The following is a 24,512-nucleotide window of genomic DNA, read 5'->3' as shown; positions in this document are numbered from 1 at the left end:
CTGACTCCAAACTGCCCCAGAGTTTCGTTCTTTTATTTTATTTCTTTGAATTTGTAAAACACAATTCTAGGCACTCCTGTCCAATGCGTAATACGAACATAGACAAAGACAAAGGACTGTGTTCCTAGACAAGTCCATCTCAGCACACTCCCCGTTCACCAACCTTAGGGAAGAGAAGGGAAAGACGGCTGTGCTGCCTGCCTGGAAAGTTAACAAATCGGGCTCTGGCAGACCAATGTAGGGAGCAAGTTCTGAAATGGAGGACCCCTCACAGAGAACACCCTGCCAGCAGCTCCCTCTTGCTAACCCTGGGGGAGCTCCATCCAGCTAAAGCGCCTCCGCCAATCTCAACAGTGGCAGTATAGCACAAGATGAGGAGGTCTCTCAGGCAACCCTGTCCCAAGCCATTCAGGCCTCCTTAAAACCAACCTTTGAAACCCACCCCAAACCTTACTGGAAGCCAGTAAAGATCACAGAGCACTGATCTAATGGGCTCCCAGTGTCCAGCTCCACTCTGCACCAGCTTCAGTTCCTGAGTGGTCCCAACATGTAGCCCCAGGCAGAGTATATGACATTATATGGAGCAATCTAAGCCAGCTAGCATTCTAGTTCAGACACATTTCTGGATATCCGCTATCTAACGAGATCCATGGTTAAGCCCAGTGCTAGCCAGCATGGTTGGAACTTGATGTTAGTTATTCACTGAATAAGTCTGAACAAGTATCTAAAACCCTGAGCAATGAGCCTTGCTTCAAAACCTGAAGATCCTTATACTCACTTTTCAAACAAAACAATGTCCGGCAGCCACAGTGACTCTGACGGAACCCGGATCGCCGTGATCCCACTGTAGTCCTCAGGATTCCAGCACAACTTATGGTCAGTCCATTCCTGCAACGAGCCAACAACGTCTGCTTTCCATTCAGACACAACAGGCTCTCACCGTCAGATGGGTCATTGGTCCATCTCAGAGGGATTGTAATATATAGATGCAGGAAAGAGTCCTGTGGCATCTTATAGACTAACAGACATATTGGAGCATGAGCTTTCGTGGGTGAATACCCACTTCGTCGGATTCACCCACGAAAAATCATTCTTCAATACGTCTGTTAGTCTATAAGGCGCCACAGGACTCTTTGCTGCTTTTACAGATCCAGACTAACACGGCTACCCCTGTGATACTTAATACATAGATGTAAGCCCAGCACAATGGAACCCCAAGCCCTGACTGGAATCTATGTATCACAACAGCTGTTGTTGTTATTAATTTATGTATTAATTATTTATTATTATTATTATTAAAGTTGGTAGTGACCCCTATATTTAGGTTGTAACACCTTCCATTATAAAAGGATTCTTGTAACCTTTTCTTTGAGAAGCTCTCTTACCTCCACGTTCTGCAAGAGGCAGGGGAAATCCCTTCAGGATAGAGAAGTGCCTTTTCTTTATCCTGTGAAATTCTGTTCAGATTTGGTCAAGACATAAAGGGTTAACAATCACCATTTTTTCCTTCTCTCCCTTGTGTTTTTGGCCTCCTGACAAAATCACTGAACATTCCCAGGCTGGGTTCACACCACCACCAAAACAGCAGCAGTAATGTGCATGGAGAACACCAGTCAGCTGCCAGGATGGAGAGAGCCAGGCTGATCCCCTGAGCCTCTTCCCTGCCCCCTCCAACCTGGCATATGGGACCCAGCATCGCAGCCCCCATGTGAGGGAACTGTATGGGGCAGGAGCTCCCTCAGCTTCCAGAGCTGGCAAGAGAATGCAAAGCCAGGCTCCACCCATAAACCCCCAGACCTAGTACAAACCCCAAAAAACTCTCCCCCTCCTTGGAGGCCCACACAGGGCAAAAGCCCTCACCTCCCTGGGTGGGAAAAAGGGAGAGTGGCATCAGACTGCCTGTGACCACCTTATGAGCCCAGCACATGGTGCCAATGGCCCATACTTCCTCCTTCTGTTGTGTACTGCAGTTAGTCCTGCAGCTCAAGTGGTAGCAGCCTGTGTTACAGAGCTGAAGTCTTGGGGTTCAAACCCAGTAGATGATGGAGGGCTGGGGTTTTAGAGGCATGCAATAGAAAAGGGTTTTTTTTAACCTTTGCCCTTAATAAAAAACTAAGGAATTACATACAAGAACGATGTTAAAAGAACATTCTTTATCCAAGCACACCAAAGTTAGGAAATGCCTGATTTATGGCTGCCTGTGCAAACCTCATTCTCTTGCCTGTGCAACCCACATACATTATGATCAAGTCTTCAATTACATTATCACATACTGTGCTATCCACAAGACCCCTGCCTCATTCAGTGAACAGGATAGATGACCAAGGGGGCTGATGGGGATGCTGGTGAGTTCATGTATTAGGAGTAAGTCAGGTGCAGGTCTTTCTTTCAGCACTGAGCTTTGGCACAATTTTCCACCTCCTTGCTTTGCTTTTTTGATTAGCTTTGTTAACTTTGGATCACATGATGCTCAGTCTGAAGAGCTGGGGATATGAGCAATTCTCATAGTGGAAGAAATTTTTGCTGCTGTATTCATTATTTATAGGTTTTTAGGTTGCCCTGTGAGATTGCAAAGAGAGAAGAGATAACATGCAAACTAAAATCAATACCAGTAATAACGGCAGCTTTCTGTAAAAGCTCAGGAGACAGGGCCTAAATAGCTCCCGGGTTTTCCGAGAAACATCCTTCCTGGCACTTTGCTGACTGGCTATGGATATCCCAGAATGCAACATTCTTTGGCACCTCATATACTATGGATATGCAGAGTTTGCAATGTCTGCCATTAGTGATGATGCCCCCTGCTATCCGTTCAGATTGCTGCTACTAGCTCATTCTCCTAGCCGGTGGCTTTGACCATGTCACCCCTCTCTTTGTGTAAGGGACTGTTGGCCCCTAAGTAAAACTCAGCGGGGGTGTTTTGTTTGGCTACCTCCCAGTACCAAAAGGAAGGGGAAGGGTCGATGGGAAATCAGCACCCTGAGACTGACAGTCCCTGGGAACAATGGGGAGAGGCCAATGCTCCAGGTTAGCCTGATTGACAGGACAGACAGGCTAATGTGGGAGTCAAATTGCCTGGAACAGAGTGGGGCTGAGGAGAGATCAGGGGCCTGAGCTGAGCTGGGGAGCAGAGCTGTGCCAACCAGAGAACAGCCCAGGGAGCAGGTCAGTGCTGAGAGCAGAGCTGCAGCAACCAGAGCCAGAAGGGTCAGAGAAGCAGCCCAGGGAGCTGGAGGCAGAGCAGCAGCAGTGCTGGGGCTGGAGCTGAAGCAGTCCGGAGCCGGGTGCGATGAGCAGCTGGGAAGTGCGAGGGGGCCCTGGGCAGCGGGCCCAGCATAGGGAGATGCCCCCAGCCAAGAGGCCTTGCAGGTCAGACATAGAGGGGGCCTTTAACCCTGACAGGGCGGGGACAACGCTGGTAAGAAGTGCCCTGCCACCTAGAGCCTGAGGGTGTTTGGCCACTGCCACAGCAAGCATCTGACCCCAGCATCCCTGCAGCATAGGCAGGGGCCTGGGACATGTGGGGAACAGACTGAACTTCCCTGACATTCCAGAGACACTGGCTGTGATGCCCTCATGCCACAGAGTGGGGTGACGGGTTTTTTCCTTTAACTTTTCCCATTTTTTCCTTATTTTTTTTAATTGATTGCTGTTTAATAAATTGTATTTGCTTGAACTGTATCTTATGATCAGTGGGTCAGGGAAGCATCCAGTGCAGAGAGAGCACCCCAAAGTGGGAATAACCTAGCCCCTGTCCTAAGTGACCAGACAAGGCTGGGGGTCAAGCCCCACAGGAATCCTGGGCCCAGTCTTATTGGGGTTACGAGGACTCTGCCACACAGGAGAGTGGAAGGGGAGCACTCGAGATCAGGCAGGCCTTTGGGTAAAGGAAGTGGGAGCGAGGACTCAGATCCTTTCGCTAGCCCATTTCACCAGGGTATTGTATAAGCCAGGAAAGTTCCCCTGCTTACAGTTGCATCCTTCCACTGGCTTGCCCTTCTCTCCTGCACAAATATAAGCTGCTTGTCTTTGCTCTCAAGGCCCTTCACAGTAAATCTCCACCCTACCTATCATCTCTTATTTACCATCAGGATCTCAACTCCCATCGTCAATCGTCCTGGGATGCCAGCCTCCGTCGCTCACTTGTTAAATTTTCAAACAAGCCCCTGAGTGCTTTCTCCCAGGCTGCCCCTCACATCAGGGAGAAGCATCCCCAAAACTAACTTATCAGCCTCCTTCAAACCCCTATTTCAAACTCTGCTTTGCTGTGTTGTCTACAGAAAACTTGACAGTGGTTAAGCAGTTAGGGTGCAGATACCACCTTGTACTCCCCAGTCTGTTTGCATCCATCTGTTGTCTCTTGTCTTATAGACTGTAAATTCCTTGGGGCCGGGACTGAATGTTTGCTCTGGGTTTGTAAAGAGCCTAGTGCAACAGATCCATGAGTGGGGCTCAGAGGCACTACAGTAACACAAATAACAACAACAACTTCCTGGGATGACTCTAGTGCTAAGAGGATCTCAGAGAGGGACAAAAATTAAAATTACGTTAAAACTTCTTTCAGTGCCTACCGTGTTACCCTTCCTTCTTCCACAGGCCGGGATTCCCTCACCACCAAGGGGTGCAGGGCTCAAGGTGCAGGTTACAATGGCTGCTACAAACCCCAACTTTGGTCTCCTTACCCAGCGCTCAGACACACTCCCAGCAGGGGGCAGCCCTGGCCTAGCAGCCAGAGCAGAGCTGGCCAAGTGGTGGCTGTTTTTACCTGGGTAGCTGGAGGGCGAACTCAGCCAGGCATGAGAGGGGGGTTCCCCAACAAAACTCTACAAACTGGGAGTCACCTTGAAGAGCGAAAGGGTCAAGCTGAGGGATTTTGCATCCAGGTCCCCAGAGGCCAGTTCTGGACATACCAGCCCCCACTACCCCCAAAATGACTTCTCCCCTCTCCAATGCTCCCTGGGGCAGGCATTTCACTTCCTATTGGCCAGGCTGTCCCGTCTATCATATGATTGTAGCCTCTCAGAGAGTGCCCCTCCTCTGAGCAGGGGTGCTGGCAGCCATCCGGGCACCTCTCTCACCCTCTTGGCCCCGTTTCCTCCGAGGGACAGTGCCCCTCCCTGAGTTATACGCACACAGAGCCCCTGCGGGGTTACAAGGACAACTAAATACTTTCTACTGCTGTCTTTGTGCTCCCCTCTCTATTTGTCTGTCTGCACCTGTGCTCCCTTGTCTTAGGGCAGGTGCACACTTCAAACACTGGGCTGGGCCACTGTAGCGCCTAAGTGAAAGCGCTCCTATGACGACGGAGAGCGTCTCTCATCGGCATCATTAATCCACTTCCCCGAGAGGCGGGCGCTCTGTTGACAGGAGAAGCTCTGCTGTCGAGCTAGTGCTGTCCGCATGGGGGGTTAGTTCAGCATAACTACACCACTCAGGGGAGTGTAATTTTCACACCCCTAAGCACTGTCATTATCCTGATATGGGTCTGTGCTGTAGCCCTGGCCTTACACTTAGACGATAAGATCATCAGGGCAGTGATGGTCTCTTTGTTCTGTACCTGTACCACATCTAGCACAATAGAGTGCTGGTCCGCGACTGGGGTCTGTGGGTGCTACACGATACAAATTGTAACTACTAATGACGGCTGAAAGGGGCTAATGGCTGCCCTCAGGTGGGTCTAGGATCTAAGACAATCGCTGACCTTGTTAAAGCCAGTGGATGCCAAGCACCCTCCTTCAGGATCAACAGAAGACACAATCATGCAGCTGCAGACTTAGGGCTTCTGCCTAAAGCAATAGGGCTCGTGGCAAGGTAGAGTTATCCCAGGTAGATTAACAAGGCTTTCCCGGGTTGCCAGCACAGGGACTAGTCTGTGTGTGCTGGCAGGAGAAAGCCAGCAGGAGTTGTGATTGTGACCCTGAGAGGAAGCAGAGGCAGAGCACAGGGCTCCCTGGAGTGTCAGCCTTGGGGATTTCTGAGCAAGGAACCTGCCTACCGCTTGCTTCTACTGTGTTCGGGGAAATGGGACTTTGTGGACACTCTTTGTGAATAAACAAGATTACACCAAGAATATACATAAATCGTGTAACTGATTTTGCCGCCTAATGAAAACAACCCTGCAAGGCCCTGAATTTTGGCTAACCACTCAGGGCCAAGGGACAACACTAATAATAATCGACTAGGATTGTAGATAGGGGGATGTTGTGCTGTCTACCTTTCCCTTTATTTTATTTTGCTGGGGGTGGAATGGGGAGGCATGAGAGGAGGATTTACTGATTTCATCCCGTGGGAAATACTTCCAAGATGTTTGAGTGAATTTTTCCATGCCATAATACAGCACCAGTACTTCAGTAGGAATGGACTACCTGGTACCCACAGCGGTAACAGTCGGCAGCCTCTGCATTACTGGGAGTATCGATGCTGGTCACTGAAGTGAGGACACCTAACATATTGCTTTAAATAAAACTACACACTTTAACACCTTCAGGATTGTTTTACTGATACAAAGAAGAATTAGCCATCACATTAAAAGGGGCAATGGTCATGCAAATGCATTGATTTCATTTCCTATTGCTTTCTTGTTAAGGCTGTATTCATTCTCATGCACTATAATTAGAAAGATCATTTATAGTACCTAGATGCTCCAATGCATGATGCTAGGTGCTGTACAGAAACACAGTGAGAGAGAGTCTCTAGCCCAAAGAGCTCACAGCTTAAGTGGACAAGGAAAACACAGATTTGCCAAGGTCTCACCACAGATCTGCAGAAAAGCCAGGACTAGAACCCAGGTTTCCTGATTTTTACTCCTGTGTCTTAGCCACTACAGTGATATCAGCTCACCCTGGTCCCCATCATTCTCACCTCTGATAGCTGCTGCCTGTGGCTGGACGGGCATTGCCTGATGTTCTGCCAAATCCACCTAGACTGAATATCCACCACTTAAGACTGGGGAGAATAATGTACAGCCTAATACTGACAGATAGCTCTTCTTGCTATTTGGCCTCAGTGCTCCAGATCTTAGTTTCATCTCATTACTTCTAGTTACGGCTCTGGGTGTTGCACTTTTCCTTGCTAGTTACACACATCAGAGATCTGTCGTCTGTTATGTCCTCCTTCCGTTATGGCTTAGCCAAGCTGCACATATTTACCCCTTCTAAGCACGCCTCATATATTAGTCCCTCCAGGACTCAGATATTTTTCTTGTTCTTCTCTGAACTCCCTCCAGTTTGTCACTATCTTGGGGCTAATAAGGACCCACCGCTGCAGAGTTACAGATGTGGATCTATCAGAGTAATAGAGGGAGATTGTTACCTCCCTGCTCCAGGATGTGATGCCATTGGGTGCAGCCCAGATCACACTGGCCTTTGCTTTGCTTGCATCCATATTCTATGGCCAATCCATGTCCATACTTTGCTGCCCATCATTACTATTAATAAAAATTTGTATTATGGTGTAACGGTAGCACCGAAGGGCCCCACGCTGGAGCCTGTCTCGCTGCATTAGGCACCGTACAAACACATCGATTCACTGGTTTTAAGGCCAGAAGGGACCATGATGACCATCTAGTCTGACCTCCTGCACAGCACAAGCCAAAAAACCTGCCCAATGGTTCTTGCAGCAAGCCCAATGACCTAGTGCTTTATTTTGGAAGGACATACAATCTTGATGTAAAGATTCCAAGTGATGGAGTATCCACCATATCCCTTGGGGATCTGCTGGGAGGGGACAGAAGGGGCTGCTCACCCAATACTCCTCCCTATGAGCAAGTGGGCAGGGAAGGGAATGGAAAGGGGCAGGACATGAGAGGAGACCTGGCTATATTTTCCTACTGGTTGGCCAGAGAAGCTGGCCGGGTGCACAGGATGAGTCAGCTGCTCCACTAAATGGAGTGATGTAACTCACTCCTCCCCAGAGCAAGGGGGAAGCAGGGAATTGTGATCTTAGTCCCAGTTTATGCCCTTCTGTGCTCCTGCAACTCTTGTTTGCCACCTCTTATGCTGGGCAGGAGACAAGATAGCATGTGCCTGCAGGATGCCAATCCTCAACTGACATTTAGTCCTACAGAGAACACTTCCAGCTGACATAAATTAGAGCAGCCCCTAGCCTGCTCTAATTCACACCAGTAGGTTGGGACCTGTGCCAATGTACCATGAGAATCCAGATGATGTAACTTGCTCCCCAACAGTCTCTGAGGGAACCTAGGCCAGTCCCTGTAGTAAAACGGGCTTGAGCACAAGTGTGGTCTGTGATGTCAGACCCCCCTCCTGCAGTATCTCCCTGTACTAAGGTGCCATTTTGTGTCTGTAAGGTGAACAGTCATAGGTGGCAGGTGAACTGCGGGCTTGGGGAGGCTAACCCCCAGCGTGGCCTGCTCCTTCTGCCTGAGGCCCCACCCCCGAGCCCCCACTCCTGCAGCTGCCAGCCCCTCTCCCCCTCCCCGCACTCATAGACTCATAGACTCTAGGACTGGAAGGGACCTCGAGAGGTCATCGAGTCCGGTCCCCTGCCCTCATGGCAGGACCAAATACTGTCTAGACCATCCCTAATAGACATTTATCTAACCTACTCATAATATCTCCAGAGATGGAGAGTCCACAACTTCCCTAGGTAATCTATTCCAGTGTTTAACTACCCTGACAGTTAGGAACTTTTTCCTAATGTCCAACCTAAATCTCCCTTGCTGCAGTTTAAGCCCATTGCTTCTTGTTCTTTCATTGGAGGCTAAGATGAACAAGTTTTCTCCCTCCTCCTGATGACACCCTTTTAGATACCTGAAAACTGCTATCATGTCCCCTCTCAGTCTTCTCTTTTCCAAACTAAACAAACCCAATTCCTTCAGCCTTCCTTCATAGGTCATGTTCTCAAGACCTTTAATCATTCTTGTTGCTCTTCTCTGGACCCTCTCCAATTTCTCCACATCTTTCTTGAAATACAGTGCCCAGAACTGGACACAATACTCCAGTTGAGGCCTAACCAGCACAGAGTAAAGTGGAAGAATGACTTCTCATGTCTTGTTTACAACACACCTGTTAATGCATCCCAGAATCACGTTTGCTTTTTTTGCAACAGTATCACACTGTTGACTCATATTAAGCTTGTGGTCCACTATGACCCCTAGATCTTTTTCTGCCATACTCCTTCCTAGACAGTCTCTTCCCATTCTGTATGTGTGAAACTGATTGTTCCTTCCTAAGTGGAGCACTTTGCATTTATCTTTATTGAACTTCATCCTGTTTACCTCAGACCATTTCTCCAATTTGTTCAGATCATTTTGCATTTTGACCCTGTCCTCCAAAGCAGTTGCAATCCCTCCCAGTTTGGTATCGTCCGCAAACTTAATAAGCGTACTTTCTATGCCAACATCTAAATTGTTGATGAAGATATTGAACAGAGCCGGTCCCAAAACAGACCCCTGCAGAACCCCACTTGTTATACCTTTCCAGCAGGATTGGGAGCCATTAATAACTACTCTCTGAGTACGGTTATCCAGCCAGTTACGCACCCACCTTATAGTAGCCCCATCTAAATTGTACTTTCCTAGTTTATCTATAAGAATATCATGTGAGACCGTATCAAATGCCTTACTAAAGTCTAGGTATATCACATCCACTGCTTCTCCCTTATCCACAAGGCTCATTATCCTATCAAAGAATGCTATCAGATTAGTTTGACACGATTTGTTCTTTACAAATCCCTATCACCTTACCACCTTCCAAGTGTTTGCAGATGATTTCTTTAATTACTTGCTCCATTATCTTCCCTGGCACAGAAGTTAAACTAACTGGTCTGTAGTTTCCTGGGTTGTTTTTGTTTCCCTTTTTATAGATGGGCACTATATTTGCCCTTTTCCAGTCTTCTGGAATCTCCCCCGTCTCCCATGATTTCCCAAAGATAATAGCTAGAGGCTCAGATACCTCCTCTATTAACTCCTTGAGTATTCTAGGATGCATTTCATCAGGCCCTGGTGACTTGCAGGCATCTAACTTTTCTAAGTGATTTTTTACTTGCTCTTTTTTTTATTTTATCTTCTAAACCTACCCTCTTCCCGTAAGCATTCACTATACTAGACATTCCTTCAGACTTCTCAGTGAAGACCGAAACAAAGAAGTCATTAAGCATCTCTGCCATTTCCAAGTCTCCCGTTACTGTTTCCCCCTCCTCACCGGCAACAGGAAGCAGAGCATCATGGCTGGGAGCTGGAGGAGTAGAGCGGGCTGGGGCCATGTTGCTCCACTGCCCGCCACTGCCGGTGAGTGCAGGGTCACTGGGAGAAGAGGTGAAATGGGGGTGGGCTGGGGTGGAGCAGGGGGAAAGGTAAGAGGCAGGGCAGAGAGAGTTGTTCTGGGCCCCACACCCCGTGGGGCAGCCAGACGAGGGATAGGGCTGGTCACCGGGGCTGGTGCTGCTGCGTATGCAGCACCTGCAGCTGCCTAGGGCACTATGAAATTTGGGGCAATTTGGTGCCCCAAATTTCATGGTGCCCTACACAGCTGCATATGCTGCATATGCCTAAGGACGGCCTTGCCTATGGGTCCCAACTGAGATCAGGAGACAGTTCCCTGCCCTGCAGAGACTACAATCTAAACAGACAAGACAAACAAATGACGGATTGCTATCATGATTTTACAGATAGGAAACTGAGGCCCAGAGAGATTAAGTGATTTACCCAAGGTGGCATTCTGTCTCCCCCACCAAAGCAGAACCAGCCCACAAGCAGCCAGAGAATTCCCCTGCCATGTGCACTGCATTGTGCCACCACAGGCAGCCCTACACTGCCCCCACTGCACACTCCAGCCATGGGAGGCAGGAAGTCTAGGGCAGATAATTGAAAACAGAGCTCCTACTGCTGTATCCCCAGGACCATCCTTCATCTCTGTGTAAAAATTCTTCCCAGAAATAAGTATGAACTTCCAAGACAGGACAATAAATACACTGAAAGGCAATCAAGCTGTCTGACCCATTCCTAAAGCCTACAGCTAAAAGAACTCCAACACTCTACATTTGTGGCACACAATTATGCACACACAACCATTTGCATATGCAACAATCTGAAAAGGAGGCCAAACTGAGGTTCCTTTAAAAATATGGCTCTTTATTCCCTAAATTCAGAGAACACTTAATATAATGTGGCCTAAAGGTTAGAGCAGCACATTGGGTTCTATCTCTGTCTATGCCACTGATTCACTGGGTTTCCTTAGGCAAGTCATTTAATCTCCCTGAGACAAATTCATTGTGATATTGTGTTCCAGCTAATCCCCATCCCTCTGCCAATTTCCCACCTAGAACAGGAAGGAAAATCGCAACAAAAAGTCTGTCTGAAACAAACAGAGTACTAATGTATGGGAGAGGGAGGGTCCCAACATTAACTAGTGACCTAAATAATGATTACATTTACCTACTGGGCTTTTTAAACCCACAGCCATGGATGTACGATAATCCCGCAAGGCGTGTATGTCCCTCTTTGATATGTTACTCATGCACCAGCTGAAGCTCTTTTTGGAGCCCTACATTCTTATTCATAGATTCCAAGGCCAGAAGGGACCATTGCGATCGTGAGTCTGACCTCCTGCATAACACAGGCCACACGGAATTGCTCAAAGTAATTCCAACAGCAGAGCTTTTAGATCTTGATTTTAAAATGGTCGGAGATGGAGCATCCACCAGGATTATTATTAATGAACACAAATACATCCTCTGGTGAGACTCCATCACTGTTTCCTGTACAACAGCCCCAACAGCAACACATCCCCACCCCCTAATCACAGCCCCGATCTCAAATCATCCCATCACCCCCAACCCATCTCCAAATACCAGTGATAATCCACTAATAGATCAGCCACATGTTCCAAAAGAACAGCCACCAGCCCCAACTCAAAATAGCCTCAGACACCTCCCACCAGCCCAGTGCTGTCACCAAAACACCCTCCCTTCCCCCCAGGCCCATTCTGCCCTTCTCTTCCCTGGAGGACCCCAGACAAAGCTCGGCTGGCACCCAGCGGGGCGCTGCCAGCACCTTTGCTGCAGATGTTGGACCAGCAGATTCTGAGTCTGATTTCGAGTCTGCCCCACAGTGGTCCTGTGCCCGGCTTTTCCCCCACCCACAACTCAGCTCCTTCCCCTAGCCGTCCTTGTTATCTCTGCCCCACTCCACCTACCATTTTCCTTTCCCAGCCCGGCTCCCCGCAGCCATCCCCAACCCAGTTCCTCCACCCCCATGTGGATGTAGAAAGTTTTGCTCCTGGATACAAAGTTGCAGCAATTGTTGCCACAGCCAAACTGGCTCCTCCCCCCAGTGCAGCTGCCTTGACTCTCCCTCTTGCTGCCCAGGGCCCCTCCTGCACCAGGAAGCAGGAGGGGGTTTGGGGGTAGAGCCTGGGCAGGGCTCAGCCTCCCCTGGCCTTTAATTCCTGCTGCCCATGTAAACAGTTGTGCGCCATGTTACAAGTGCTAATACATACAGCCTGGGGACTTGCGTGATGAACAGCTCACATGAACACCAGGGATTTTTCAGTGGTATGGACTCTCCTGGCACCTGCCGCAAACACCTAGGATGAATGCGATATAGGAGGCCCATTGCTCTTTGCCACTGTCATTTTAAAGCCCCTCTGTGACCCCAGATACATTGTCTTCCCATTGATCGGTCAGAGGCCTGTGTCTGACCCCTACTTCTAGGGGGTGTATTTTGCTTGTTACATCGCGTTAATGATTCTCTGGAGGCAGCACCCTTTGGTGTGCTATTGGTGAAGCAGCCTCCACACTCAAAAAGTTAGCCCAAGCACATAATAGCTATAAATACTATTGTCACTGCCCACTGGGCCCAGGCCTGATATCAATGAAGGTTACAGACAAAATGATCTGTTGGCCTTTTCCAGCTCTAATTTCTATAATTCTATCACCAAGTGCCTGGCTTTCATGCCATTTCCTGAATCCTGGTTCTTCTGACATCTGATATCTTTCTGGCAGGCAACTAAAAGTCACAGAATGTCCTTGCAACATTTAACCAGACAGACCACATCAGACTCCATATCTTTTTATGTTGGGATTTTCAAAAAGAACTCTAAGCAACTCCCCTGATACACCCAAGAACTAGCTCAGCAAAGCAGAGCCAAAACTGACCAGAAGTGGTGCCTTTATAATAACCCTTTGCCCTGCTGTCTAATGTGGCCAGAATTACCTATCCACATGTCTGCAGTCCCTGTCACTGCAGTAGTATAGGATCTAACTGATTTTTTTTCACTTTCCATCATCTCAATTGATCATTTAATTTACCTTAATTTTATCAACAGTTGCCCTGTTAAAATGTTGTGTAAGCAGAGTCAGAATGAGTTCTCCCCTGACATCTGGTGGTGAGCTGTGGGGAAAGGACTTCAGGGGCTGATCTCGTTTGCATGGGCACACCCACCCTGCCTAGCATGATGGGACTGCTTTCCCAAATGATCACTTAGGCTGCTGTGGAATCCTCAGTCTCTTTGTTATTGGGCCAGGAGTAATAAAGTGTTGTTATCCTGGTTTTGTGAACTGAGGACAATAGAACTGTACTTGGCAGTTTATGACTGAGGGACTTGCCCTCAACTAAGTGGCACTCGCTAGGCAAAGGACATGGGTTCCAATGCCTAGTGTATTAGGAGGTTGGAGATAGGTAGTTAAGCATATTTCCTGGTTGCAAGGGTGTTACACAAATACCAGGTTCTGTTTTGTGCTATGTAATAACAGCTAATTTTGATTATTAGGAGCCTTGTTACATACTGCAGAACTAAAATCACTGATATCTAGATTTAAGCATTAGACCTACTTTGGGCTAATGGTTCTATTAGAAGAGGACTATCCAGGTGTACCAGCCCTAAGGTTTCCCTACTAACAGCTGAGATCACTGAGAGCTGTGTTAAATTGGGAGGTAGTTGGGTGGCTGGTCTAGAGGTGTTGCCAACAGGACAGCTGGAGGAGAGGCATGGCTAGTGGAGAGGTGCGGCTGGTGATGAAGATTGCAGCAGAACCCCACAGAAAGGTGTGACAATTGGCCCTTGACCCGATCAGAGTATGTAAGGTGCCCCCATACCTCCCCCACCTTCCACTTAGGCTGGGAGGTAAACTCTGCAGATGAACTTCTGAACTCTGCAGCTGCACTGACCAAGGACAGAAACTGTGGGTGGGTTGAGGTTTAGGTTGCTGGACTTAAGACCCTGAGGGGAAAAGGACACTGTCAAACTTACTTGGGGTGGGTCTTTTGCTCATGGTTTGTGTTATGAATCCTGTTTGTGGTGTTTCCCCAACATAATGCTGCATTGTTTGTTTATTTATTAAAAGGCTTTTGCTACACTCAGACTCTGTGCTTGCGAGAGGGGAAGTATTTCCTCTTAAAGTACAGTATGTAAGTGTCCCAGGTCACTGGGTGGGGGCTTGAGCCGGCTTTGCATTGTATTATTGAAAAGGAACCCCTAGATCCTGAACCCAGCCCTTGTTGCTGCCAACTCTGATGGGCAAAAGGGTTACAGTTGGGATCTAATTTTGCCCTTTTAAAAAATAATAGGATCGGCACCAAATCATATGACATGTGGATCTCAATCTTTCAAACCTTGATGGGATATCCAAATCCCAACATTAGATCCTCACATCAGACTAGGCATCTAAATGTCTAGTTTGTGCACCTGTGTGCCAATCTGAGCATCCAACTGTTGGAATGAGATGCCCAAAGTATCCATGTGTGAAAACTGGACTCGTTTCCCACTTATTTTCTGTTCACTTAAGAACATAGGACATACATAAGCCAGGAAGGGACTTCCTGGGTCATCAAGTCCAGACCAATGCTATTGCAGGCAACCCTATCATATAATCCTGTTCATAAATTTATCAAGCTCTGTCTTAAAACTAATTAGGTTATTTGCCCCACTCATCCTATTTGAAGGTTGTTACTTGATCTTTATTGTTTTCAGTGTCAACACTAGTACTTAGAAATTCTTCAGCCATCAAATAGTCCTGAACCAGCAAATCAAACAACTGAAAGTTATAAAGTTTCTATCTGAAACTCTATGCCAGTTGCTTAAATTACAGTAACCATACTAGTATCAGAGGGGTAGCCATGTTAGTCTGGATCTGTAAAAGCAGCAAAGATACCTGTGGCGCCTTACAGACTAACAGACGTATTGGAGCATGAGCTTTAATGCATGTGACGAAGTGGGTATTCACCCACGAAAGCTCATGCTCCAGTACGTCTGTTAGTGCAATAGGTGCCACAGGATTCTTTGCTGCAGTAACCGTACAGTTGCTTTAACTCTCACTGGAGCCAAGTGCTACTTATGTTTGCAGGATGCTTTAATGGATGGGATACTCGTTAGAATTGTCATGTTGTCTATGAACCAATAAAATTGACTAAACAAAACATTAAGTTCTTTGGGAGCTAGGGAGAAGGTGGGTAAATAATCATTAAACGTATAGCTCTTTGGGTCACTTTGTATATGATAGGTCATTCCAGTGAACAATGTCCCCCCAGGACAAGCACATTATAAAAGGATGATGAATTTAAATCTCAAGCATTGTAATTACTGTGGAAATATGTCAACTGTTTGTTTTTTGCTCTTTTTTTTGAACTTGCTGAGAAAGGGACCTCATTGCTAGAGGATAGTGCCAATCACTCTAATGCCCTCTAAGAGCGAGACATAATAGTCCCTCAGGGCTGCTGCACTGCGCACCGAATCCTGAGGCCTGGCTTAGTTCTCTGCAGTGGAGTAAGAGGTTGTCTAACAGACAGCTGGCATAAGTGCAGAACAGAAAAGGAAGATCACGTGATTGTGTTTGCTGGCTTGTAGCCAAATGCTGGAAAATAGGTAGGCACGTGGTCCAGAATCTCCATTCCTCAGAAGCCCCTTTGGCTACTATCTGAGGTGATGTGAGTATCAGAGCAGGGAAACAAAATCTTCATGAAGGGCCACACTGGCCTTATTAAGTCCTGGAGGGTAAAAACCCCGTTACTCTCCTGATCGAATGGTGACTCCAACCACAGAGAGGGAGGAGCAAGGTCTGCTTGCCTGGTATTCCCCCCTACCACCAAACAACTCAACATGTAATGTAATGGTCTGTTTTACCTGTTTCAGCCACACATTTGTTGTCATCAGCTGATTCTTTTCATCCTAGGGAGACAAGAGAATTGAAATTAAAAATATCCAAATAAATGGTTCCCATACTGATGTCTGACTGAATGGATTTCAGTTCCTTTAGAAATCTGAGGACTGGCATATAGCATTAGGGTCAGATTTTCCAAAGAGCTCAGCACCTAGCTCACATCAGGAGCCCCTGGATTCTGAGTGCTTGTAAAAACCTCAGCTGGGGTTTTCAAAAAGGCTCAAAGGAGTCAGCTGCCCAACTCACTGAATTTCAATGGGATTGCAGCCCAAGCACATAACGCCAGAGCTGAAAGTAAGCCGGTACGCCCTGGTACGGCATGCCGGCAAGAGCCAGTGCACCATACCAGGGCAGCCCGGCTTCCCCAGGCAGCAATTTAAAGGGCCTGGTGCTCCCAGCAGCGGCTGGAGCCCTGGGCCCTTTAAATTGCCACCAGAGCCTTGCTGCTGGAGTCCTGGGGTAGCGGTGAGGCTCCGGGGATTATTTAAAGGGCTGGGGCTCCCGCTGCCTCTACTGCCCTGGGCCCTTTAAATAGCTGCCGGAGCCCCACCGCTGCTACCCCAGGGCTCTGGGGGCTATTTAAAGGACTGGGGCGGTAGAAGCATGGGAGTCCTGGGCCCTTTAAATAGCCCCCAGAGCCCTGGAGTAGAGGTGGGGCTCCGGGGGCTATTTAAAGGGCCCAGGGCAGTAGAGGCAGAGGGAGCCCCAGCCCTTTAAATAATCTCTTTAAATTGCTGCCGGAGCCCTCGACTGCCACTGCTACCCCAGGGCTCCAACAGGCTCCAGCGGCTACTCCGGTGGGGGAGGGGAGGGCACTTACAGGTATAGGGCGGGCTGGGGCTGGCTCTGACCCCCCCATAACCACCCCTTCTACCCGAGGCCCTGCCCCTTCCAGGGCCAATCCAGCCCTGTACCGGTAAGTCCCTATTTCTACTTTCACCCCTGCTTAACGCCGAGTCCTGCAGCCTGTTAGCCCACACGACTCCCACTGAAGTCAATGGAAGCACTGCCTGGAAGCTCCTAGTAACACATGAATGCAACTCTGGGAAAAGATTTTCTTCTACAGAAATTAAAGCAAAATGTGCAGGAAAACCAGCTTTAGAAAGCAAAGGATTTTGCGGACTGTGCTGCTTACTTTGAAATAGAAGGAGAGGGAAAAAAATAGCTACTGTCTGAACTACCTTTGTTTTAGGTTCTAGTATAAGAGACTGGGCCTAGAAGAGTTGGAAAATGGGCGCAGGAGGAAATTGGGAAAAGTTTGATGAAATTTTTCCTAATTTCCTTTTAATTTCAAAATTTTGATATTAGAAATTTCATTTAAATTCACAAAATGTCAAGCAGCTCTAAGATTCACTTTATAATATGAAGAGCAACCCTATTTGTAAGCTCTGTTACATTATCCTCCCCTTGGGCTGTCTTTCTATTAGATGGTAAACTCATTGGAGCAGGGACTATTACTCTCTGCTTGTGAAGTTCCTAGCACACTTTATTATTTGTACAACTCATCGTTTCTAAGAGCCCCAGTCATGGACTAGAGCCCCATTATGCTAAGCGATATACAAGCACAGAATAAAAAAAATGTTCCCTTGCCCCCAGGAGTTTACAATCTGTGCACAAGACAAGAGACAGCAGATAGATACAGACAGACTAAAGGGGGAGTACAAAGAAACAATAAGACAATATTGGAGGAGGGTCTTCAGAGTAGCAAGATCTTGTTACAGAGTAGCAAGATGCAATAACATCCTAGGAGCAGAAATTGGGTAGACTGGGATTCCAAGGGGTGAGTTGTCACATCTCTATCCAACAGTTGACATGCAACTGTCTGACAACTCCATTATGCATCCCGTATCATAAAGTAAAAGATTAATGAACTAAACTCTTCCAGATCCTAGTCCCCTAAAATTTGCTATGAAAAATGATACAAACATGAAAAGATGGTTTACCACAATGTGAGTTTGCTGGTGTAGGTTTTCTCTTTGGGTTAAAGGTCCTACAGCTTACTTACCACATCCACAAGCTGAGATATCTTTAAGCCAAAAAGGACTTTTATTGTATCGTTGGAGTTTTCAACAGGTCGGACCCATTTCTGGTACCCGTGAAATAAGTGTCTCAGGAGGGCATCTTCGTTTTCAGCAATCAAACTGAGCCCAGCAACAGCTAAAAGGAGACAAAGAGCATGTGGGTGTATGTGAAAGTGCAATCCAAGGTGTTCTCTGAGTTGAAGAGAGTAAGAGGAAAGACAATAATCACCAGTGAAAACAGGAAAATCTGCCTCAGGCAAAACCTTGCCAGATAGGGATTAAATTTACAGTCTCTCAATAGAGCCAAGGTAGGAGGGAAGTACAATTAGTCAGCTCAAATGGGGATTTTGTTATATTTATGCTGTCATTGGGTTATCTGATTTGATTAGGTGTTTATTGCTTATTAGTGTATTTTTAAAAGATCATCAAAGTGTGCCAGAACATCAGGCAGGCCTCTCATTGTAAAGCAGTGAAAATCCAAATCAATACATGTCGCCTCAGGAAGAAATTACACATTTTTGTAATACCTGACTTGGGGGCATCCTGGTCACTTTGTACTCCAGGCAGACTGATCTACTGTCATAGAGGTGTTTGACCAGCTACAGGTGGGACTTCCTGTTAACAGAGCCTCAGTCTCATTATGTTCTTTAGAAACAGAGCGCGTACACGGAGTGAGGTTTTGCATGGTTGAGTTTTGTGATGAATCTGCTAGGCAAGAAGCTACCATTCCCATCACCCCCTGCCCACCATGTTCTGATCCCCAGTGTGGACATACTTCCCCGGCCAGGGGGCAGAAACTCTATGAAAGACCCAGGCCCAGGAAGTAACCACGCCCTGGGGGAAGCAGCAGCAAACTGGGAGCAGCTGGGAAGCCAAAAGCAGGGAAAGCTACACGCATTGCTAACTGCAGCAAGAGCCAGGCAGCTGTGTGTGAACAGGCGGCCACTGCAGCTGGGGTCAGGTCAGCAGAGAACTTGCAGGAAAGTAACTGCAATAATTATGGTTCGTATTCACAAACATTATGAGTCATCGACCCCATTCCATTGATCCACTGCTCTCTGTCTCCTCCTCACATCATACATGCTCAGCCCAGGGGTGGATGACCCCTGCAAGGCTACATCCATCCATTCTACATGCCGCTTGGAAGTTTGGGCTCTCCACTCCTCCGCTTCCCTCTGCCAGCTGTGTCTCCACCCCCTTGAGCTGCCATCTGCCTTCCAGAACCAGGCCACCTCCTATTTCTCCAGGGGAAGTTGGTAGTCACACAGACAGCACTTGAAGGAGAGACTGGTGGTTTCTGTGGTAAAATCCCACACTGAACTCATGTTGCACCAGCCCTCTGGCTGGTGTTACTGGATCGTCCCACTCAGGCCTGTGGGCTGCAGAGGGGAGCAGGCTTGGCTTTGCCTGCTCCCTTCCTGCTTTTGGGGGCCCACAAGGCATTGGGAAGGAGCAGTCGCTGGGTGACTGAGTACAGGCATAATGCAGCACCCAGGACTGAACCTGGGACCTTTAGATTTTAGTACATGAGCATCTACTGCCTGAGCGAAGAGATCTAGCTCTGTTAGTGGGGTGCAGCAGGCTCATCCTCCTTTAAGGGGGACAAAGCACGACACTGAGTGGGTGGGGGCTGTAGAGGCATTGCTAGAGTGCCTGGCCTCGTGTAAGGTGTACAAGAATTCATGCTGCAGCCAGGCCCATTTGGGCTGTGATTGTCAGGAAATACTCACTAGATACCAGAGACATTTAAGCAGGGGAATGTTCACACCCCTACGGCTGATACAGAAAAGCGAGTCCTTTCTTGGCAGTTAGACAACGATCAATGGATTAAAGGCACTGATCACATGACACTTTCCATTGAAGCAGATGGTGTCTCAGTCTCCTGTGTTTGACCTGTCAGCATTTGTTAGGTAGCATCTAACCCAGGGGTCGGCAACCTTTCAGCAGTGCTGTGCCGAGTCTTCATTTATTCACTCTAATTTAAGGTTTCGCGTGCCAGTCATACATTTTAACATTCTTAGAAGGTCTCTTTCTATAAGTCTATAATATATAACTAAACTATTGTTGTATGTAAAGTAAATAAGGTTTTTAAAATGTTTAAGAAGCTTCATTTAAAATTAAATTAAAATGCAGAGCCCCCCAGACCAGTGGCCAGGACCCAGCAGTGTGTGCCACTGAAAATCAGCTCATGTGCCACCTTTGGCACCCATGCCATAGGTTGCCTACCCCAATCTAAACAAAGGGAGAGGGAGGGAGTTCTCCTTCATCTAGAGCCTGTCAATGCATTCAAAGTGCAATCTGAAGGCGGAAGATACTAATGCCCTGCAGCAAACACATATGAGTAGACTGGAGTCTGTGTTTATAGATGTGTGTGAGGCCAATGGAAAGAGTGGGCTGGGAATAATGCTAGGGTGAGGGCAAGGGCAAGGGCAAGTAAAAAACATTCTCCCAGATCTGAGTTTTTACATAAACAAACCAATTTTCTAACCCCTGTGGTTACTCCCAGCCTGGAACTGGACTTATACTCATGTAACACTCATCTTACATCTGAGCCTGTGAGGATGGGAAATGCCTCATTCATCTCCGGTAGGTTGTTGACACTGGAGCCTAACAATAACACTGCACAAGGTAACGCTGTTGACTGTTTCACTGCTGATTCTGAGCAGAAACTTCCCGGCTCCTGTGCTTGTCCTTCATTGTTGGATATGGAGCCGGAGTGAAGCAGCTGGTTGAGGAGACAGAGCACAGCTGGCGTGGGGGGAGTGGGGCACCAGATGGCTTTTGGCCACTCTTCCACCTTCTCTGCACTGAGACAGCAAAGGAGCCAGTTTGCTCCTTCCAGTACAACTTAGAGCAGCCTCTGGGCTGCTCTGAGTTTTGCCAGTTTGTAAACGGCACCCTAGGGGCTGTTACACCAGCTGGGAAGTGCTGGAATACACCAGTCTTTCCCTCCCCATACTGCTGTCTCCATTGAAGGGGAGAGAGTGGTATTTAGCTGGTGTAGCTGGCTCTATGCTACCAGGGCATTTCATCATGCTCATCCCCAGCTGGCTGGCCCCACCACCACAGGCTGGAGTAGGGACTAGACTCTGCCTCTACAAGGTCAAGCCCTCTCCTCCAAATACCTGCTCATTCCATTTCCCATGCCCACTGCCAAAAGCCTCATTGAATCTGAGTGCCCCAAACCCAAACTGTCTCCCACTGTTCCCAGGGACCAGAGTCTCTAGCTGCCCCAGCCCTCCAACCTTCCCCTGACAAGTGCTGCAGTGGTGCACTAGAGGCAAAATTTCACAGCAGAGGGACAGCCTGGGGGAGGCTGTAAACTGAAAAACATCCCAAACCTGGGAAATGTGCTGGATTTAGCTGGAGAATAATGAACAACATCCCCTATCCCTTTCCTGATTTAATGTAATACAGCCCTCCCCTGAACCTGGCTCAGAAGCATCCCTATGCCACAGACTCAGTAGAAAAGACTACATGGGCCCTGACTCCAACCTGGGGGGCATAATGGAAACTTAGCAGGATGATTCTTACAGCTGGAATGATCCTTGAAGAACATGATCAATAGAGGACCTGTAGAAAGGGAAGAAGTGGGGTCCCCAGAAACAGAGCCACAAAAGATGGATTAGGTCAAATTCAGCTATGGTGTAAATGGTGACATCAGTTATCCACAGGGCATAAATTAGTCCACAAATGCAGGAAACTGGGGCAAGGAAGAGGCAACTCAATGGCCCAGCCCCCTCCCTAGGCATGGGTTGAGCAGGCTGCATTCCATAAAATCTCAGGCATGCGCCACCTGGTGCAGGGGCTACATTCTACGCAATGTCTCCAGCTATTACAGCCCCCTCCCCCCCACACCTCCTCTGGGCTGTGCCTAACAGGCATCCCTAAAGCCCTAAAGAAGGAAAATGGCTGTTTCGGGAACTAAGAAAAATGGGGTAAAACTGAGCACAGAAAACACGTAGGCTGAATAGCTGGAAAAAAGTCCTTCCAGTGAGGTCTATCCTGCCACGATCTCATCTCCCCAAAGAAATATGAGAAGACCTTAGGCTAGAATCTTTTACAACGAGACTAGATGAAGGAACGGGGAATACACTGAAAGAAGCAATGTTGCCCTTGAAGAAAGATTAACAAGATTATCAGATGCTGTAGGTCAGACTCATCTCCAATGTCATTGATTTGTGCGTGTGTAAGTTTCAGTGTTCATCACCACATTTATTGTGTGTACAATGAATTCATCACACTTGCCATACCACTTAATATCACCCCTTGTTAACTTTTCCTCATTTATAGCACTTTGTGGTTTCTGATCCTACCGGCAAAAGAGTTGTTAAATGAATAGAAAAAACACTGGCAATGATGGTGGAGGCAGCTTTCTACACATGTGGTACCTTTAGCCTTTCATCTTTTCACTTGAGCAGCTAGGAGTTCATCTCGGTGCTCGGGATTTTCTCTTCTTTAGCAACACACACTCTCTCCCTCTCCCTCACACACCCATAAAAACACTACTTTTCTTCTCAAGTGTCAAATATTTTGTGGGATTGGGCACTAAACCCAAGATGCACTTTTCTGAGTAGAAAGGGGCTCTGCTATTTTAGTTACTCTTCATTTCTCCTCTGCTCCAGTAATATCTACCAGTAACTTCATTGCCTCATGTTTAAAAGGCTTTTAAATGGAGGAACAAATATAACCATGTTTACAAGTCAGAGCTGTTTTAAAAGAAAGTAGAACTATTATAACAATGAATGCTAATGCCTAGCTTCAGCGAGCAGACACTGTGTTACAGAAAGAAATCTCCATTTCTGGCATTCCCGGTGGAAAAGGATGAAATCGCACTTACCCGAGTTGCTAACACAAAGAATGAGGGGTACCAGAGTAAGATCTAGCAGCAGCAGCATGGCAGCGTTTGTTTTCACAAGCAAACAAATTCCAGCCTAGAAACGGGTGAACAGGAACTAATTAGGATCAGAGTGTCTGCAAAGAAGGATCGGGCATTCCAAGCCTAATCTTGCATCACTAGGAAGCTTTTTAAAGTACACTTCATTGATTTTCAGTCAGCTGTCACAGCCTGTAAGTCTAAAAAATATCTCTGGGTCCTAAACTCTGACACATTTACTCTTTATATTATAACCAGTGCTAGCCTGTTATAAATCAGAGATAGCATGAAGTCAGAAAAAATATAAGTGGTAGACAGTCAAGACGGACCATAATACAAATATATCTTTTACCACTAACTCATAGACCTCAGGGATGGGAAAGGTCTCACTTTCCCAGTGCAGGAAAGGTTGAAAGAAGGGCATGTTTAATCTAGAGAAAAGAAAGCTGTGGTGGGACATGCTAACTGTCTTTCAATACGTAATAATTTGTTAGAAAGAGGGCAGTGTTCAATTGTTCTCCATGTCCACTGAAGGTAGGACAAGTAGTACTGGGTTTAATCTGCAGCCAGGGAGTTTTAGATTAGATATTAGGAAAAGTAGTTAGGTAGTTAAGCACTGGAACAGGCAGGCTTCCAAGGGAGGCTATGGAATCTCCATGACTGAATGTTCGTAAAAACAGGTTACCAAACACCTGTCAGGGATGGTCTAGATCAGTGGTTTTCAAACTGTGGGTCACGACCGAGTACTGGGTCGCAGTGGCGCTGGTCAGAACCGCTGACCAGGCTGTTAAAAGCCCCATCGGCAGTGCTGCCCAGCTAAGGCAGGCTAGTCCCTACCTGTTCCAACATCGCGCTGAGCCCTGGAAGTGGCCAGCAGCAGGTCTGGCTCCTAGGTGGGGGAGCTACAAGGCTTCATGTGCTGCCCCGCCCCGAGCACCAGCTCTGCACTCCCATTGGCAAGGAACCAGCCAATGGGAGCTGGGGGGCGGTGCCTGCAGGTGAGAGTTCTGCAGAGCTGCTCACATGCCTCCGTTTAGGAGCCGGACCTGCTGCTGGCTGCTTCCAGGGCGCAGTGGGGTCTGTGATGCCAGGACAGGTGGGAAGCCTGCCTCTGCACCCCAGCTACGCTGCTGACCAGGAGCCACTGGAGGTAAACCCGTGCCCCAACCCTGCACCCCAATCCCCTGCCCCAGCCCTGAGCCCCCCCCTCAAACTCAGAGCCCCTTCCTGCACCCCAAACCTCTCATCCCCGGTCCCACCTCAGAGCCTGCACCTCCAGCCCAAAGCCACCTATTACACATTGAAACCCTCAGTCCCAGACCCATCCTGCAGCACTCACCTCCACACCCAAACCCTCTGCCCCAGCCCCTCCCACACCCCAAGACCCTCATTCCCCAGCTCCACTGGGTCGCAGGCATCAATAATTTTCTTCAACTGGGTCGCCAGAAAAAAAAGTTTGAAAATCACTGGTCTAGGTTTACTTGGACCTACCTCAGCATAAG

The 24,512-nt window shown here is 47.8% G+C and overlaps 1 protein-coding gene across 1 annotated transcript in view; it reads right to left on the bottom strand.

Annotated features, from left to right (window-relative positions):
* Positions 1-23,032, bottom strand: part of CHRNB3 (cholinergic receptor nicotinic beta 3 subunit) — a 32,156-nt gene extending 9,124 nt beyond the window's left edge. Inside the window, exons 1-4 of the mRNA XM_030567273.1 lie at positions 22,975-23,032; positions 18,119-18,270; positions 16,077-16,121; positions 779-888 (exon numbers count right to left, since the gene is read on the bottom strand). Of these exons, the coding sequence (XP_030423133.1) occupies positions 779-888; positions 16,077-16,121; positions 18,119-18,270; positions 22,975-23,032 (365 nt within the window). The remainder of the gene's footprint in view (positions 1-778; positions 889-16,076; positions 16,122-18,118; positions 18,271-22,974) is intronic.
* Between the last annotated feature and the right edge of the window lie 1,480 nt (positions 23,033-24,512).

This window comes from Gopherus evgoodei, chromosome 6 (genome assembly GCF_007399415.2).
Source record: "Gopherus evgoodei ecotype Sinaloan lineage chromosome 6, rGopEvg1_v1.p, whole genome shotgun sequence".
NCBI classification, from domain to species: Eukaryota; Metazoa; Chordata; order Testudines; family Testudinidae; genus Gopherus; species Gopherus evgoodei.
Note: the sequence above shows the minus strand (reverse complement) of the source record. Positions and strands in the feature narration are given on the sequence as shown.